At 43.0% G+C, this 19704-nt stretch overlaps 1 protein-coding gene across 1 annotated transcript in view; it reads left to right on the top strand.

Annotated features, from left to right (window-relative positions):
- Positions 1-19704, top strand: part of LOC120990963 (rod cGMP-specific 3',5'-cyclic phosphodiesterase subunit beta-like) — a 100230-nt gene that overhangs the window by 44543 nt on the left and 35983 nt on the right. Inside the window, exons 12-14 of the mRNA XM_040419854.1 lie at positions 8762-8908; positions 15474-15581; positions 15763-15872. Coding sequence (XP_040275788.1) covers positions 8762-8908; positions 15474-15581; positions 15763-15872 — 365 coding nt within the window. The remainder of the gene's footprint in view (positions 1-8761; positions 8909-15473; positions 15582-15762; positions 15873-19704) is intronic.

The raw sequence follows: 19704 nt of genomic DNA, 5'->3' as shown, positions 1-19704 counted from the left end.
TTTGTAACATCAGTTTTGAATAATTTGAGGGGTGTAGTTTCTAAAATGGGATCATTTATGGGTGGTTTCCATTACATAAGTCCTTCAAAATCACTTTATAACTGAATTGGCGCTTATAAAAATGGTTTTGGAAATTTTGTTGAAAGTTTGAAAAATATAAACTTCTAATCCTTCTAACGTCCTTAAAAAAATTAAATGACATTTACAAAATTATGCCAACATAAAGCAGATATATGGGAAATGTTGATTATTTTATAAATAATGGTGAAATATATTGACTCAAATTTACCACTGTCATGAAGTACAATGTGTCATGAGAAAACAATCTCAGAATGATTTGGATAAGTAAAAGCGTTCCAAAGTTATTACCACATAAAATGACATATGACAGATTTGCAAAAATCAGCCTGGGATTTAAGGTGAAAAGTGGCTTGGTACTGAAGGGGTTAATATGATGTATTGGGTAGCTAGAAAAATATTAGCAGGATGGAACAGAAAAAAAAAAGCAATTGTACCATTGTTTTACAAGTTTCGTTTTTATGGTGTTTTTTTTTTTTTGTTTTTTTTACAAAAATGGCAGCTACTAAGTGAAATTAAGAAGCCCAGGAATGTAATATGACCCATAATGATATGCAGCCAGACAATCAGCAGATGGCCATCCCCTGTGATGTCACAACCCTACAAAAAGCCTAATCTCACCCGGTCTCTGCTATTTCACTGTAATCTGAGCATAGGGTGTAGCCTTTAGGCTACTTTCACACTTGCGTTCAGAGTGGATCCGTCTGCTGTCTGCACAGACGGATCTGCTCCTATAATGCAGACGTTTGGATCCGTTCAGAACGGATCCGTCTGCATTATAGTTTAGAAAAAATTCTAAGTGTGAAAGTTGTTCAGACGGATCCGTCCAGACTTTACATTGAAAGTCAATGGGTGACGGATCAGTTTAAAAATTGAGCCATATGGTGTCAACTTCAAACGGATCCGTCCCCATTGACTTACATTGTAAGTCTGGACGGATCCGTTTGCCTCCGCACGGCCAGGCGGACACCCGAACGCTGCAAGCAGCGTTCGGGTGTCCGCCTGCTGAGCGGAGCGGAGGCCAAACGGTGCCAGACTGAGGCATTCTGAGCGGATCCGCATCCACTCAGAATGCATTAGGGCTGGACGGATGCGTTCGGGGCCGCTTGTGAGCCCCTTCAACCGGAGCTCACAAGCGGAGCCCCGATCGCTAGTGTGAAAGTAGCCTTAATTGTGGAATATTGGATTGGGAGACTGCAGGGACAGTGCAGAGACAATATTAGGGAGAACGTAGGTAGAGTTTTACACACTGTAGGGTGAGAATAGGGAGAGCATAAGGAGACTGCAGGGACAATGCTCTGTAATCTGATGCTGAAGGGATCCATAGGAGACAGCCCACTTTGCATCAATCCCTGGGTAGGGCAAAAGAGCTATCTAACTGAATAGTGTCCACCTAGTTTAATAGATAAGCAATTTCATTAGGCCTCGATTATGAAATTGGAGTTAATAAGCTGTATAATTTAACTGTTATTGGGGTGTCCAACTTGTTTATTAGATAAGCAATTCTATTACGCCTTGATTCTAAAATTGGTGTGAATAAGCTGTCTAATACTACTGTTATTGGGGTGCCCACCTTGTTAAATAGATAAGTAATTCTATGATGCCTAGATTCTCAAATTTGGGTGAATAAGCTGTTTAACCCCTTAAGGACTCAGCCCTATTTCACCTTAAAGACTCGGCCATTTTTTGCAAATCTGACCAGTGTCACTTTAAGTGGTCATAACTTTAAAACGCTTTGACTTATCCAGGCCATTCTGAGATAGTTTTTTCGTCACATATTGTACTTCATGACACTGGTAAAATGAAGTTAAAAAAAAATCATTTTTATTTATAAAAAAATACCAAATTTACCAAAAATTTGTAAAAAATTGCACATTTACAAGTTTCAATTTCTCTACTTCTATAATACATAGATAATACCTCCAAAAATAGTTATTACTTTACATTCCCCATATGTCTACTTCATGTTTGGCTCATTTTGGGAATGATATATTTTTTTTTTGGGGGATGTTACAAGGCTTAGATGTTTAGAAGCAAATCTTGAAATTTTTCAGAAATTTTCAAAAACCCAATTTTTAGGGACCAGTTCAGGTCTGAAGTCACGTTGCGAGGCTTACATAATAGAAATCACCCAAAAATGACCCCATTCTATAAACTACACCCCTCAAGGTATTCAAAACTGATTTTACAAACGTCGTTAACCCTTTAGGTGTTCCACAAGAATTAATGGAAAATAGAGATACAATTTCAAAATTTCACTTTTTTGGCAGATTTTCCATTTTAATAATTTTTTTCCAGTTACAAAGCAAGGGTTAACAGCCAAACCAAACTCAATATTTATGGCCCAAATTCTGTAGTTTACAGAAACACCCCATATGTGGTCAGAAACCGCTGTACAGGCACACGGCAGGGCACAGAAGGAAAGGAATGCCATACAGTTTTTGGAAGGCAGGTTTTGCTGGATTGTTTTTTTTTTTACACCATGTCCCATTTGAAGCATCCTGATACACCCCTAGAGTAGAAACTCCATAAAAGTGACCCCATCTAAGAAACTACACCCCTCAAGGTATTCAAAACTGATTTTACAAACGTCGTTAACCCTTTTGGTGTTCCACAAGAATTAATGGAAAACAGAGATACAATTTAAAAATTTCACTTTTTTGGCAGATTTTCCATTTTAATAATTTTTTTACAGTTACAAAGCAAGGGTTAACAGCCAAACCAAACTCAATATTTATGGCCCAGATTCTTTAGTTTACAGAAACACCCCATATGTGGTCGTAAACCACTGTACGGGCACACGGCAGGGCGCAGAAGGAAACAAATGCCATACGGTTTTTGGAAGGCAGATTTCGCTGGACTGTTTTTTTTTGACACTATGTCCCATTTGAAGCCCCCCTGATGCACTCCTAGAGTAGAAACTCCAAAAAAGTGTCCCCATTTTATAAACTACGGGATAGGGTGGCAGTATTGTTGGTACTAGTTTAGGGTACATATGATTTTTGGTTGCTCTATATTACACTTTTTGTGAGGCAAGATAACAAGAAATAGCTGTTTTGGCACCGTTTTTATTTTTTGTTATTTACAACATTCATCTGACAGGTTAGATCATGTGATATTTTTATAGACCAGGTTGTCACGGATGCGGTGATACCTAATATGTATCCTTTTTTTTTATTTATGTAAGTTTTACACAATGATTTCTTTTTTGAAGCCAAAAAAAACATGTTTTAGTGTTTCCATAGTCTGAAAGCCATAATCTTTTCAGTTTTTAGGCGATTGCCTTGGGTAGGGTATGGTTTTTGCGGGATGAGATGACGGTTTTATTGGCACTATTTTGGGGTGCGTGTGACTTTTTGATCGCTTGCTATTACACTTTTTGTGATGTAAGGTGACAAAAAATGGTTTATTTAGCACAGTTTTTATTTAAAAATTTTTACGGTGTTCATCTGAGGGGTTAGGTCATGTGATATTTTTATAGAGCCGGTCGATACGGATGCGGCGATACCTAATATGTATACTTTTTTTTATTTATGTAAGTTTTACACAATAATATCATTTTTGAAACAAAAAAAAAAATCATGTTTTAGTGTTTCCATAGTCTGAAAGCCATATTTTTTTCAGTTTTTGGGCGATTATCTTAGTTAGGGTCTAATTATTTGCAGGATGAGATGACGGTTTGATTCGCACTATTTTGGGGTGCATATGACTTTTTGATCGCTTGCTATTACACTTTTTGTGATGTAAGGTGACAAAAAAATGGTTTATTAAGCACAGTTTTTATTTTTAATTTTTTACGGTGTTCATCTGAGGGGTTAGCTCATGTGATGTGTTTATAGAGCCGGTCGATACAGGCGCGGTGATACCTAATATGTATACTTTTTTTTCCTATTTTTTACCTTTTTTTTTACTTTATTTGGGGAAAATGACGTTTTTGCTTGAAACTTTTAATTTTTTGGGGGGAAAACTTTATTTTTTAAACTTTTTTTTCACTTTATTTTTTGTCCCACTTTGGGACTTGAACTTTTGGGGGTCTAATCCTTTACAATGCATTCCAATACTTCTGTATTGAAATGCATTGGCTGTATGAGTAATACTGTGTGTATTACTCATACAGCTTCCGGCCTGTGAGATCCAGGGGGCTGGATCTCACAGGCTCGTCACTGGAAGGCAGCGCGCTGCCTTCCATGCCATTGGGTCCCCCCTACAGCCGCATGGGGACCCGATGGCACGCCCGATCACCGCCGCAACCGCAGGTAAAAGCCGCAAACCGCAGGCATTTAGCCAAGGTGCCTGCTCAGTGATTTGAGCAGGCACCGGGTTACGATCACTGCCCGCCGGGCGGCGGTGATCGGAACAACACATGACGTACCGGTACGTCATGGGTCCTTAAGGACTCGGGAACCATGCCGTATCGGTACGTCTCAAGTCCTTAAGGGGTTAATACTACTGTTATTGTGGTGTCAACCTTGTTTAATAGATAAGCAATTCTATTATGCTTTGATTCTCAAATTGGGGTAAATACGTTGTTTATTTTTGCTGTTATTTGGGTGCCCATCTTGTTTCCTAGATGAGAAATTGCATGAGGTTTTGATTGTCAAATTGGGGTGAATAAGCTGTCTATTTTTACTGTTATTGGGGTGTCCACCTTATTAAGTAGATAAGCAATTCTGTTAGGCCTTTATTCTCAAATTAGGGTGAATAAACTATCTATTTTTACTGTTATTGGGGTGATCACCTTGTTTCATAGATAAACAATTCCATTAGGCCTTGATTATAAAATTCAGATGAATAAGCTGTCTATTTTTTGTATTATTGGGGTGTCTGCCTTATGTAATAGATAAGCAATTCTCTTACACCTTGATTCTCAAATTGGTGTGAAAAAGCTGTCTATTTTTACTGTTATTGGGGTGTCCACCTTGTTTCATAGATAAGCAATTCCATTAGGTTTTGATTCTCAAATTGGGGTGAATAAGCTGTGTAATTTAACCGTTATTGGGTGTGTCCCTCTTGTTAAATAGATAACCAATTCTATTAAGCTTTGATTTTCAAACTGGGGCAAATTATCTGTCTAATACTACTGTTATTGGGGTGCCCACCTTGTTTCATAGATAAGCAATTCCATTAAGCCTGGATCGTCAAACTGGGGTGAGTAAACTGGCTATTTTTACTGTTATTGGGGTGTCCACTTTGTTTCATAGATAAGCAATTCCATTAGGCCTTAATTCTCAAATTGGGGAGAATAAGCTGTGCAATTTAACCGTTATTGGCTGTGTGCCCCTTATTAAATAGATAAGCAATTCTATTACGCCTTGATTCTCAAATTGGGTGAATAATCTGTCTAATACTACTGTTATTGGGGGTGTCCACCTTGTTTCATAGATAAGCAATTCCATTAGGCCTTGATTCTCAAATTGGGGTGAATAAGCTGTCTAATACTACTGTTATTTGTGTGTCCATATTGACATTGAATAACTTATTTTATATATACACTTACTATACAGTAAGTCCAATAAAGAGGTCCCATGGCAGTGCTAAAATGTTGCTGTAGCCAGCAGACATAGCTGAAGAAGAAGAAGGGGGGGAGGGGTTGCAGTCCGCGCAGCAACAGGCCAGAGCTTCCACTGTCATCCAGCCGTCGTGTTTTGATGACCAATCCCACTGTTCTGTTATGGTATACTTGGTCTTCAACATCATTCCAACTGACAGAGAACTGATGACTTGTGCCAAGCCAAGGTGGAGAATCCCAGGCCGTCACTATTTCTCTAAAAAAGCTGTACCAGCCCTGCATGCATATGTACAGCAGAAGGTGGGCCAGTCTTTGAGCCTGTTAGTGTCTGGTACAGTTCATGGTAGCGCTAACGTGTGGATCTGTAACTATGGTCAAGCACAATATATGTCCTTTACGGCCCACTGGCTAAATGTGGCTCCTGCCCAGGCACACCAGAAACTTGTCCAGGTTAATGCAATGCCACATCTGCGTCCTCATGCTGATTCCAGCTCCAATTTCCTCCTCATCCTCCACCTTGTCTTCAGCCTCGACTGTAAACACAGTTCTGAGTGGTCCTCCAGTTTCCACATATTGGAACTCTACCCTTCACATGTTGGACCAACTATATGAACAGAGGAAGGCCGTAAACGATTTCTGAATGATGCAGGCGGACAGGAGCACTCCCCTGTGTAACTTCAAAGTTAGCCAATGGCAGCTCATGCGTGTGACACCTGACGTTTGCTTAGGCCCTTTGAGGAGGCTACTTTATTTGTCAGTTACCAGGACTTCGGTATGAACAACGTAATTCCACTCCTTCACGTCCTGGAGTAGATGCTGATAAGTCTAGCTGAACAGGGGACAGGAGACGAGGCGCCTACATCTCACGGCCACCTGAGCCTTGTGGGGGCTGAACTGGCAGTGGAGGAGGATGAGGACGAGGAGGACATTCAAGCACAAGAAAAAGGTGGTTTATCTGCATAAGCAACAGAAGAGTAGCAGGAGGAGCATGAAAAGCTGGAGGGCAAAGACAAGGCAGGTGACCCAGACAGACAATGGCAGTATGCAGTGGAGATGAAGGCAGGGAATGTCGAGTTGCTTGAGTACTGCCAGCCTCATTATCACCATTCGGCAGGGGGATGACTACTGGCTTTACACGATGTAAGGCCTTCGCTACCCGGCCAAAATGGGGGCTTTTTTCCACCTGCTGAGAGGAATGATAAACTCAACTCCTATTGAGACATCCTATGTAGCCGGTTGGTGGCTGCCTACGCGTGCCATCACACATCCTCACGAATGTCTGACCAGGAGTACCTTCTGTGTTCACACTCCATTGCCATCACTGCTGGAGGGGGATAGGGGGGCAGAAGCAGCACCAGCTCCATCAGCAATAACTTGAGTCTCGAGTCTCTGATGAGCACGTTTCTGCATCTGCCAACTGAAGTAACCAGTCAGCAGCAGGACATGGAGCAGAACCTGAACCAGCAGGTGGTGGCATACTTGGACTACACCCTGCCACCCCAGATCCAAAATCTCCTGGACTACTATGCAGCCAAACTTGATTTTTGGCTGCAACTGGCCGAGTTTGCCATAAACAAGCTTTCCTGCCCAGCCTGTAGTGTGGCATCAGAGCGGGTGTTTAGTGCTGCTGGGGGGGGGGGGGGGCTTCACATAGTTACCCCAAAGAGAACTTTCCTTTCAACTGGAAATATGTAAAATAAATTCTGTGCATCACCACATTTTGACAACTGTAACTTTTTTATATCTCTGTCCACAGAGTTGGGTATGGTCTATTTTTGTTGGTCAAACTGTAATTTTCATTCATAGCATTGTGACTTTATGATCATACCATGTATGAATTTTTGATCCCTTTCTATTCAATTTTATTTCAAAGGTTGAGGTGACCAAAAAGAAAAGTCATTTGGCCATTTTGATTTTTTGTTCTGTTAAGGCAGCGATGTTGAACCTTGTAGAGACTGAGTGCCCAAACTGCAACCCAAAACCCACTTATTTATCGAAAAGTGCCAACACAGCAATTTAACCTGAATACCAATATAGTATATCTTCCATGTACTTTATCATCAAGCTATAATAGCCTGCCTACATTCAATGTGCTGCCTGCACCGTTCAAAGTACGTCCTGCGCTGATGAATGGCAGGAAAAGTCTAAGGCATATTGGTACACCTTACACTTTTTCCAGGGCGTAGGTGCCCACAGAGAGGGCTCAGAGTGCCACCTCTGGCATCCGTGCCATAGGTTCGCTACCACTGTGTTAGGGCATTCAACGTTTTGAATAAATACATTTATATTTTAATAGTTCTGGATGCGGAAATACCAATGATGTTTATTCTTTCAAGAATATGGAAAGGAGTGATTAGAATTTTTAAAAACGTTTTAAAACTTGTATTTTTAGCTTACCTAGGAGAACTGAACATTGGATAATTAAATCATTGGATAATATAAGTTTGCAGTCTATGGTAACAAGTATGGCTTCCTATTAAGCCCAGCCTAAGGCAGCTGCCACGGTTGTAATTGACCATGTTATCTGAGGGATTAAATGTTCACAATTGGAGTTTTCCCTGGTCACAGAAACTGCCAGTAGGTACCTGCTGTGTAAAGATGCAGCACACACAGACTCCTGAGCAGGCACCATCTTTAAATATGGGAAAGGGTTACTAACTTTGGCTCTGTTCAATCAATTTTTTAAGACAGATGTATGAAACACTGGTCTTAATAAATCTGCCTCTGAATTCTGACAGTTTGAGCTGCAAACTGCCACTTATAGTACAACGCATAAGAGCACATACCGAGAAAAAGACAGATTGTAGTCAGAACTGTAGAAAAACCAATCCAGCACTAAAAGCAGCCCAATAAAATCCACAGTTTATTTCTTGAAAAAAAATGCAAAAATTCATATGCAGTTCTGAAAACCTGATAGGAGTTACCATGCACAGTTATTGTGAAGAAAAAATGAGTGACCAGGATTTGTTTTTTGCCTTACTTTGTAGTCATTCAGGTTATAGTCGCACTATTAGAAATATGAGTTTCCTATGGAAAAACTAAAACATTTTTTCAAGACAATTTTTTTTTTTAAGGATATTCTTAAAACCATACTGCCATTTTGATAACGTTCATTAATTCCAAATTTATATATATATGTGTCTGAATGAATTGCTGCTATTTTTTTTTTTTCAGAAAAAACAATTGCCAGGACCTACCAAATTTGAAATATATGAATTCCGATTCTCTGATTTTGACTGCACTGAAATTGATCTTGTAAAATGTGGAATCCAAATGTACTATGAACTTGGTGTGGTAAAAAAGTTTCAAATTCCCCCTGAGGTAAGAAATTAAAGGTAAAATAGCCTCATAACATGGTTGTAAACCAGTACCACTACCCTCTATTGCATAGAATATAATATCATATGTAATAATATGTAAATTACAAATACAACCCCAATTCCAAAAAAGTAAATATAATTAAAACAGAAAACTGTGATTTTCAAATCTCATAGACCCATATTTTATTCACAATTGATCATAGAACACATATCAGATGTTTTACGGATTAGTGAAACATTTTACCATTCCTTGAAAGAAATGAACTAATTTAGTGTCCCTCTGGACCACCACCTCACCTCCTCTAAGGGCAAATAGCAATTCAAAGTCATGTTTGGTACAGAGTTACCAGCTCGACCCAAACCCCACTTCGGATTGCTATTTTAAAATCTTTTTAAAGACGCAGAGGTGATTACTGAATTAATTCACCGAAGTCTCATGCAACTTCGGGTGAAAGGAATTTTGCCTTTACAGAGGCAATACAGTTTAATACTGTACGGAAACAGCATAAAAACCAAAGTACTTGAAAGAATAGACTTTGGATCTCTGATCTGAAGCTCGATTTGCTCAACACTAAATGCAGCATTCCCTGAGGGCCCTTAAATCCCTAGCATCCAGTATTGACTGCCTGCTTTGTCCCTTGCACTCAATGACCCAATAGCATAGGATAGCTGTATTGTGTAAAATAATAAGATCTTCAAGATATAGTATAAAGTAGTATGGCCGGGCATTATTCACACATGGGGTATCGATTTTAGGTCCTGCTGTCTGTTAATCCTGACCTGAATGGTTTCCACACTGACAAAAGGTTGAATGCTAGATCAGGGGTGCACAACCTGCAGACTGGGGGCCACATGCGGCCCTTGATATCATTCTGTGCGGCCCCCAACCATCTGGTAACAGACACCTATGTCTTGTGGCTACTCACATATATTTTTTATGTATTCTCCCATTAGATGGGAGTACTAGAAATGTAACCAGACATTTATAGTATATACTATATGTACAATATGTACATAAATTACAGCATTTCAGTTGTTAATACCCTTTTAAGTTTTATTTTGGCCCTTGTCGTTGGTTCAGTCTGACAATGTGGCCCCCAACCAGAAAATGTTGTGCATCCCTGTACTAGACGGAACTTACGTATATTGCCAAAACTTAGCGCGTAGTTGTTTTTTTATATTTGCATAATTGTTTCTTACATAGATTTCTTACTGTAAATTAGTTTGACAGCAAAGTTATATATCCCTCCTCACTAAAAGCTCTAACCAAATTTAACCCCTTAACAACCACCAATATGTCTTTATGTGACGGCTGTTAAGAGGTCGTATGTCACAGTGCTTGTATTTACAGCATTGTTGCTTAAGCCCTGGGTCAGGTCAAGCAGGTGTTGGGGGTCTACTGAGACTAGAAAAAATAAGTTAAAAATGCTGAAAAGGTGTTTTGTCAAACAACAGTGCTTTTGCCTCTAAAGACCTTTATTTTGTAAAAATAAAATAAATAAAAACCTACACAAAAGAGCTGTACAAGTCTACTGTTTGTGAATCTTTTATAATCAGGAGTAGTGAAAATAGGAATTTTTGTTCTTCCAGATTCTGCTTCTTAAGTGCAATGGAGAAGACTTCACTGTGAGGTGTTGTCTGTTCTATGCATTGAGCTGTTCCACAACACCCCCACCACTCTACTCTGAGGACTGGATCTAACCAGGAGACCAATTCTGTTGTCACTCAGCAGAAGGGAGGGCTGTAAAGTATCTCAATGCAGAGAGCACTTCACAGTTACAGTCAGGTCCATAAATATTGGGACATCGACACAATTCTAAATTTTTTGTCTCAATACACCACCACAATGGATTTGAAATGAAACGAACAAGATGTGCTTTAACTGCAGACTGTCAGCTTTAATTTGAGGGTATTTACATCCAAATCAGATGAACGGTGTAGTAATTACAACAGTTTGCATATGTGCCTCCCACTTGTTAAGGGATCAAAAGTAATGGGACAATTGGCTTCTCAGCTGTTCCAGGGCCAGGTGTGTGTTATTCCCTCATTATCCCAATTACAATGAGCAGATAAAAGGTCCAGAGTTCATTTCAAGTGTGCTATTTGCATTTGGAATCTGTTGCTGTCAACTCTCAAGATGAGATCCAAAGAGTTGTCACTATCAGTGAAGCAAGCCATCATTAGGCTGAAAAAACTAAACAAACCCATCAGAGAGATAGCATTAGGCGTGGCCAAAACAACTGTTTGGAACATTCTTAAAAAGAAGGAATTCACCGGTGAGCTCAGCAACACCAAAAGACCCGGAAGACCACGGAAAACAACTGTGGTGGATGACCGAAGAATTCTTTCCCTGGTGAAGAAAACACCCTTCACAACAGTTGGCCAGATCAAGAACACTCTACAGGAGGTAGGTGTATGTGTGTTAAAGTCAACAATCAAGAGAAGACTTCACCAGAGTGAATACAGAGGGTTCACCACAAGATGTAAACCATTGGTGAGCCTCAAAAACAGGAAGGCCAGATTAGAGTTTGCCAAACGACATCTAAAAAAGCCTTCACAGTTCTGGAACAACATCCTATGGACAGATGAGACCAAGATCAACTTGTACCAGAGTGATGGGAAGAGAAGAGTATGGAGAGGGAAATGAACTGCTCATGATCCTAAGCATACCACCTCATCAGTGAAGCATGGTGGTGGTAGTGTCATGGCGTGGGCATGTATGGCTGCCAATGGAACTGGTTCTCTTGTATTTATTGATGATGTGACTGCTGACAAAAGCAGCAGGATGAATTCTGAAGTGTTTTGGGCAATATTATCTGCTCATATTCAGCCAAATGCTTCAAAACTCATTGGATGGCTCTTCCCAGTGCAGATGGACAATGAACCAAAGCATACTGCAAAAGCAACCAAAGAGTTTTTAAGGGGAAGAAGTGGAATGTTATGCAATGGCCAAGTCAATCACCTGACCTGAATCCGATTGAGCATGAATTTCACTTGCTGAAGACAAAACTGAAGGGAAAATGCCCCAAGAACAAGCAGGAACTGAAGACAGTTGCAGTAGAGGCCTGGCAGAGCATCACCAGGGATGGAACCCAACTTCAGGTGATGTCTATGCGTTCCAGACTTCAGGCTGTAATTGACTGCAAAGGATTTGCAACCAAGTATTAAAAAGTGAAAGTTTGATTTATGATAATTATTATGTCCCATTACTTTTGGTCCCTTAACAAGTGGGAGGCACATATGCAAACTGTTGTAATTCCTACACCATTCACCTGATTTGGATGTAAATACCCTCAAATTAAAGCTGACAGTCTGCATTTAAAGCACATCTTGTTCGTTTAATTTCAAATCCATTGTGGTGGTGTATAGAGCCAAAAATTTTAGAATTGTGTCGATGTCCCAATATTTATGGACCTGACTGTAAGTCCTGCCTCCAGTGCATTTAAGTAGCCGAACCTGGCAGAATAAAAGTTTAGATTCTCACTACTCCTGCACTCCCCCGTCCCGTACTTTTATCAATCAAATAAAACTCCCCTTCACAGTAAAGATCACTGCTAAGGCCTAACAAAGTATGATCACAGCAATTAAATAGGTAAGCAGATACATTTAAAACCAGGAACACACCACAGAATCCTCATTAGATATAAAACCCAATAAATAATATGCTCAGTATCAAAATACTGAGAATGAAAAATATGAATGAAGTGATAAAGTGCAGAAAGAATAATAAGAAAAAGTGCTATAATGCAAAAAGAGAATAAAAAGAAAATTCATTATGTGACATCCATTATGTGCAATAATACTAATATACAGGTGCGAAAACAACACTACAGTGGTACACAATCTGTCAGGACCCAAGGTTCCCCTTCATCAAAACAATATGTTTGAGGATATCACTGTGGAAGCTTTTTTGGCACCAGCTGAATGCTCCAAAAATGGTGTATATAAAAATGATGTTCCTTAAGTGTGAGTCAAACATACAAAAGAAGGGCTCCTTATATGGTGTCTTAGAGCTGAAATTGACAACTAACCTAGTGTGTCAGCTACCAACTACCGTACAACGGGACTATTCCAAGAGTTAGCACACTAGTGGCTCCCCTACAACGAAGACCAGATCCCTGTATAGGGGTTAAAAGATGAAAACTAGGGGTCCGCCAGGATAACGACCTCAGGTCTAGCCCAACATCAAACCTTTTAGTTGACACAGTGGTTCCACAACCATCGTCTCTAACACACTTGATGCAAAGGAAAATGTGATTCATCAGACAAGGGCACCTTCTTCTATTGCTCCAAGGTACAGTTCTAATGGTTACCTTCACATATCCATTATACAGTATATGCTTTCAGCAATGGACAGAGTCGGTATGGACATGGGCAAGTCTGTGGTTATACAGTCCCATACACAACAGACCATGATAGACTGTGTGTCCTGACATGTTGCTATCACAATCAGCAATAAATTTTTCAGCAATTTGCTCTACTGTTGCTCTTCTATGGGATCAGAAAGGCTAGCCTTTGCTTCCCATGTTCATCAATGTGCCTTAGGCATCCATAACCCTGTCACTGGTTCACCAATTGTCTTTCCTTAGACCTCTTTTGGTAGGCCCCTTAAGCAGTGTCGGACTGGGGTTCCTTGGGCCCATCAGAGGAAATTATTCCTCGGGCCCAACCCCCATATCATCAATAAAGTCTAATAGGTTTTGATTAAAAAACACAGACCCTAGTGGTAGGTGACTGGCTCAAAAGGCAACTCCAAATGTTTTTTTTTCTCTTCGACCTTTGGAGCCCACTATGGGATCAGAGTGTTGGCCCACCGGATGATCCTTTGGTACTCTGGTGAGTCAGTCTGACCATGCCCTTATAATGCATGCTAGGAATAACCCACAAGACCTGCTTGTTTGGGGATGCCCTAACCCAGTGGTCGGCAAACCGCGGCTCGCGAGCCACAAGCGGCTCTTTAGCCCCTTGAATGCGGCTCTTACAGGTGACCTGTGTGGCGGCGCTGCAAAATTTTCTAACTCCGCTACTGTCGTTACGCTAAGCGCAGCTGCGCATGGAGTCCTGGGCGGCGTGCGGTCCGGACTCATATGGAAAGGAGAGGGCCCCCGCCGGCGGCCGCTCTGAGCCCCGCTCTGCCTGCCTCTTTAAGAGACTCGATGAGCAGTGGCTGTGAGTGAGCGTGCCACGTCTGTCTGACGTTGCCACAGCTCCACCCCCAGAGCAGAGAAGAAGAACCAGCGGCAGCCAGCCACAGCCCACAGACTCTGCCAGGGAAGGCCCGCGACCCGCCGCCGCATACACACAGAAGACTCTTCTGAGACTGTGACAGGAGGCAGCCAAGTTCCAACAGTTACTGGTAGGTAGGTTGGTTAATTATAACAACTTAGTTACTGGATCCCATTCCCACAATCTCACCCATCCCAGTAGTGCTAGCCGGTGTACTGTAACTAGCCCGCCCTGGTTCTGTTTGGACTGGACTGGAGAAATGTGCATGGGGGGGAGTCATGAGAGAGATGTCTGTGCATGTGCTGGCACTGCTGGAGAAATGTGCCATGGGGCCGCCCTGGTTCTGTTTGAACTGGAGAAATGTGCATGGCGGGGCGAATGACTCAGAGTCATGAGAAAGATGTGCCAAACCAGGGTGGCCCCATGGCACTTTTCTCCAGCAGTGCCAGCACATGCACAGTCATCTCTCTCATGACTCCCCCCCCCCAATGCACATTTCTCCAGTCCAGTCCAAACAGAACCAGGGCGGCCGCGGCCCCATGGCACATTTCTCCAGCAGTGCCAGCACATGCACAGACATCTCTCTCATGACTCTGAGTCATTCGAACCCCCCCAATGCACATTTCTCTAGTCCAAACAGAACCAGGGCGGCCCCATGGCACATTTCTCCAGCAGTGCCAGCACATGCACAGACATTTCAGATTCATGAGAGAGATGTCTGTGCATGTGCTGGCACTGCTGGAGAAATGTGCCATGGGGCCGCAGCCGCCCTGGTTCTGTTTGGACTGGAGAAATGTGCATTGGGGGGGGGCCCTTATTGTTTTTCGCCCAGGGCCTCATTTCACCTAGAACCGGCCCTGCCTGTGGAATGCATTTGTGTTCCGCAAAGCTGGACAGGGCGTGTACATCTCATATCACCCATATTTCCTCCCACTATTATCATCACTCAGGAAGCCGGAGTAATCGAGGGTGTACACACCTCCTTCCAAACGTCGGAACATGCTGCGTCACAACAGGAAGTGATGAGGGTAGTGAAAGGTAGTGAAAAAAAATTTGGCTCTTAAAAGAAATTTCAATCGCGGTTTTGTTGATGTTTGGCTCAGTTGACTAAAAAGTTTGCACACCACTGCCCTAACCCAGTCATCTGTTCATTGCAGTTTAGCCTTTATCAAAGTCGCTCAGATACTTTCCCATTTTTTCTTCTTCAGATTCCATGACTGACATTTCTTATGCTGTGAAATAAATCAATGTTAATCACGTCTCCTGTCAGTGGTTTATGTTATGACTGATTGTCGTTTGTATGTGAGCTGGGCTTCTAATCATCTGCCTTTGTCATTTAGGCACTGGTGAGGTTTATGTATGCTATGAAGAAGGGATATAGAAAGGTTACCTATCACAACTGGCGTCATGGATTCAATGTTGCACAAACCATGTTCACACTTCTGATGGTATGTCTTAGCTGACCATGTATTTCATGGAAATGCATTTGTATATCTTGCACTGTAAAAACCTCTTGAAGGACTGAATAATTCTTCCAGCTCTGTTCAAACTAAGGATTGTCCTTAGTAAATTTCAGCAGTAGTGTCAAGAAATCCGACTCTTGTTTAACGCTTATTTCCTTATTTATAGACTGGGAAGCTAAAGCGCTATTATACAGAGCTAGAAGCCATGGCCATGGTTACTGCAGGGTTTTGCCATGATATAGATCACAGAGGAACTAATAATCTTTACCAGATGAAGTGAGTTTTACATTTATATCGTTTATTATGAATGCAACGGTTTCATCAAATGCATCAAACATTCAATTAATTTACGGATGATTCATGTCTGCTTGCCATAGCCATACCAATATTGTCACAGATACAGTATGGCTGATAATGAGTATTCGTACAATAATAATGTCTATGGCAAAAACTGTTAGGGTGCTATTACATGTGTATTAGCGAACACAGGTAACACTTGCGGTGTAATTGTATGCGGTATGTTGTATCATGCTAACATTTTTAGTCAACATTTTTTACTTTAGATGAGAATAAATAAATGTATGAACATGTGTTGCAAAAGTTTGTCATAGTTCTGATAGATATAGACATCAGATGTCAGGTAGTCACTAGTGTAATTTAATTATAATATAATCACAGAGTACCTTCACCAGTGTAAAATCTCTGGTTTAGCACTTTTCGCGGGTATCCTTTTTCTCGAAATCTCTGATATAGAATGGTGCCCTCTTTCTCAAAATCCTCATCCCTTGTACAGTTCCTCCGTATTCTGAGGAACTGTCCCTTTGGGATCCCCTTCTTTAGTGGGGTGAGATGAAAACTCCCCCACTGCAGAAAACTGTTAGTAGAGGTCTCTTTACAATGTAAGGTTGTCGACTTCCGGTCACGTGACTTCCGGTTTTCAGCGCGCGGGTATTTAGAGCGACGCTGACTGCATGTAGGTATGGACAGACACCGGACTTTCCATCTAGATGGCCACCACTGCATCACCAATGTAGCTGTGCTGACCCAGAATGACCTAATTATCATACCCTCTCCAGGCCTGGCAAGTCAGCTGGGATTAAGGGAAGTATAATACCACATTTTCCCCTCTATGCTACATCAATAGTTACTTTGATTAGCCTTTCCTACTGTGATTCCAATTTTACTTATACAGCCATATTAGTACTATTAGTAGTTAACTGGTCTGCTGTATACTTTAAAAGGGGCTTATTAGTATAAGCATTGTGGACATTAGGTGTGTGATGCAGATGCATGATATTTGGTCCCAAATTTGTGGGAAGCGTTATTCTTTTTGGCCATGAAAATTATCATATGGGCATTATCACAATAGTTTAATCTGATTCGCACACATATTATATCCCCCATTTTTGTATAGTTTGATTTGTGGGAGGAGCTGAGCGAGGAACAGAATAGGCATGCCTACGTACCGTCCTGACCTAACTGGCTGGAGTGTGCCCGACGCCAGTGACGAGGTAAGGCCTGAATAAGTGGGCCACCCAAGAGGAGAGTATGAAGAAGGGGATGGGAGGGAGGGGCAAGAACCGGCCGCCCTCCTGCTTGTAGGAGGGGGTTTAAATACGCTAAGTGCGCTCCTCCCACAATTACAGGCTGCAAGCAGCCTTCAATATTTGTGGGAGGAGCTGAGCGAGGAACAGAATAGGCATGCCTACGTACCATCCTGACCTAACTGGCTGGAGTGTGCCCGACGCCAGTGACGAGGTAAGGCCTGAATAAGTGGGCAAAAGAGAACTGGCACGTTGCAGGGTATGGAATATTTATTGAAGCATTGAGGCCTACAATGCCAAGGAACAAAAGGCTCTGGATATCTCAGCCTGTGGATTCGGAATGTACCTTGCAAAGCAGGACAACCTCCAATGGCCCATCTTGCGGATGATGTGCGCCGATACCTGGTGACTAGAAGCTGCGGACGCGGCCCCTATACAAAAGGAGTGCCCGGATATCGTGCTAGGGTTGGAACCCAACCCTGCGGCCAGGGTGCGGATGTTGGAGATGAACAGGGTTGAAGACAGGGGCTTACCGTTGACCGGGAGCAAGGGGTCGTCTAAAGCGGGAGATGGAGGGAGGCCAGGAGCTCCTGGAGCACCTTGATAGGACACCAACAGTTGGCCGTAGGGTAAAAATTCCACCTCCATGGGAGGACCGGCTTGATTGGTCTTGGAGGACGGAATGGACAGGATGAAGTGGTCGGAGTGCCAGGCGAGATGTCGCCTGAGCAGGGTTGCCCGGGAGATGGCGCTGCAGGTGAACTCCCCGGGTCTGAGGAACCCATAGAACCCGAGGTACATGGCCGCTTGTAATGATACTTGCTGATTGGCCAAAGGGAGACCGTCTAGGCCTACAGACAATCTGCGGAACCCGCCCGACACTGGTTGCCTAAGTACCCAGACCGCCGCGCTAACGCTGAGGGGCTTTGATGCCTCAAGCCTGGCAAAAAGCTGGAGCAACTAGCCCAGCCCGAGGGGACGCCCTGAGGTCCCCTGATCAGGAATCAGAGTGCAGACCGCCCAGGTGAGATTGAGCAAACCATGATGTAGCAAAGAACACAAGAATGCCGCTTGAGTGGGAGCAGAGTACAATACCTGATGTAACCATAGTTGTCGAGATAATGGGTGACCATGTCCAAACCCCCGTGATGACCCGGATCCAATGCAATCAGGGATTCAAAAATGCGGAACCCGAACCGGATAACAGAAACCACTGGATACTGCTGGAAAACCCAGAGCGTCTCAGGCAAATGTATCGGATCCCGAATGGGATGCGAACAGCCTGTGGGCAAAAAGACCTGAGCGATTCAGGGAATACGTAACCTGGGTGAATCAGGAAAACATACGACCTGGAAATACCGCCAACCTGAAAGAGACAGGAAAATACCGAACCTGAGTGATTCAGGGAATACGTAACCTGGGAAAATCAGGAAAACATACGACCTGGAAATACCGGCAACCTGAATGACAGAGGAAAAATACAAAACCTGAGCGATTCAGGGAAACCTAAACCTGAGCGATTCAGGAGAACACCTGACCTGAGCGATTCAGGGAAACACCTGACCTGAGTGAATCGGGGAAAACGTAGACCTGAGTGACCTGGGCACATACACAACCCGAACATGAACCTGGGCGACTCTGGAACATGAACCCGAGAGATCCAGGTAAAACATGGACCCGAGCGATTCAGGGAAATGCATGAACCCGAGCGATCCAGGAAACACGCAACCCGCGCGACTCCGGGGAATTTAGACCTGGGTGAAAGGGCAATACGTGAATTTTGAGCTAATCTGGGAAATACATGGACCATGTCCAAAACCCCGAACCTGAATCATAAGGGAACGGAATGAACATGGCATAGAAAGGATCGCAACCCAACCGAATCAACGGACAGCGCTGCCAACTCTCCGGTGATACCGGAGACCTAGGAATGGAGGTTTGTGATGAATGAAGGAAGGCTCTGAGCTGCGGAGGAGCGTCATGCCGCCACCCGGCTGGAACTTACCTGAAACCCGGCACCGTGGAGTGACCGGGCACGGAGGAGCGCTGCGACACAATTGAGGATGGATTGAAATTCCGGTGGCCTGAGGCCCTGCTTACATGAAAATAAGCTTGCGTTGGTACGAGACCCGGAGAGAGGTGCGATCTGGTGGCACTGGAAAGAGGCGACGGAGAACCAGGATGCAGCCTGGACGACCTGAGCGATTCAGGGAACACGCCGGACCTGAGCGATTCAGGGAACACGCCGGACCTGAGCGATTCAGGAACACCCCAGACCTGAGCGATTCAGGGGACACACCAGACCAGAGCGATTCAGGGAACACACCAGACCTGAGCGATTCAGGGAACACACCAGACCCGAGCGATCCAGGGAACATCACCCCTAAGTGACTAAGGGGAGGCAACCCAGCGATTCAGGGAACCTGACCCCTGAGCCACCCAGGGAAGACATGACACATGTGACTTTGGGAACATGACATCTGTGAATTGGAGAAAACATAACCTTGAGCGAATCAGGGAAGACATGCCACCTGCGATTCTTGGGTAGATGACACCTGCAATTT

The sequence above is a fragment of the Bufo bufo genome, chromosome 2 (genome assembly GCF_905171765.1).
Source record: "Bufo bufo chromosome 2, aBufBuf1.1, whole genome shotgun sequence".
NCBI lineage: Eukaryota > Metazoa > Chordata > Amphibia > Anura > Bufonidae > Bufo > Bufo bufo.
The sequence above is the reverse complement of the archived record's forward strand: the minus strand, read 5'-3'. Positions and strand labels throughout refer to the sequence as shown.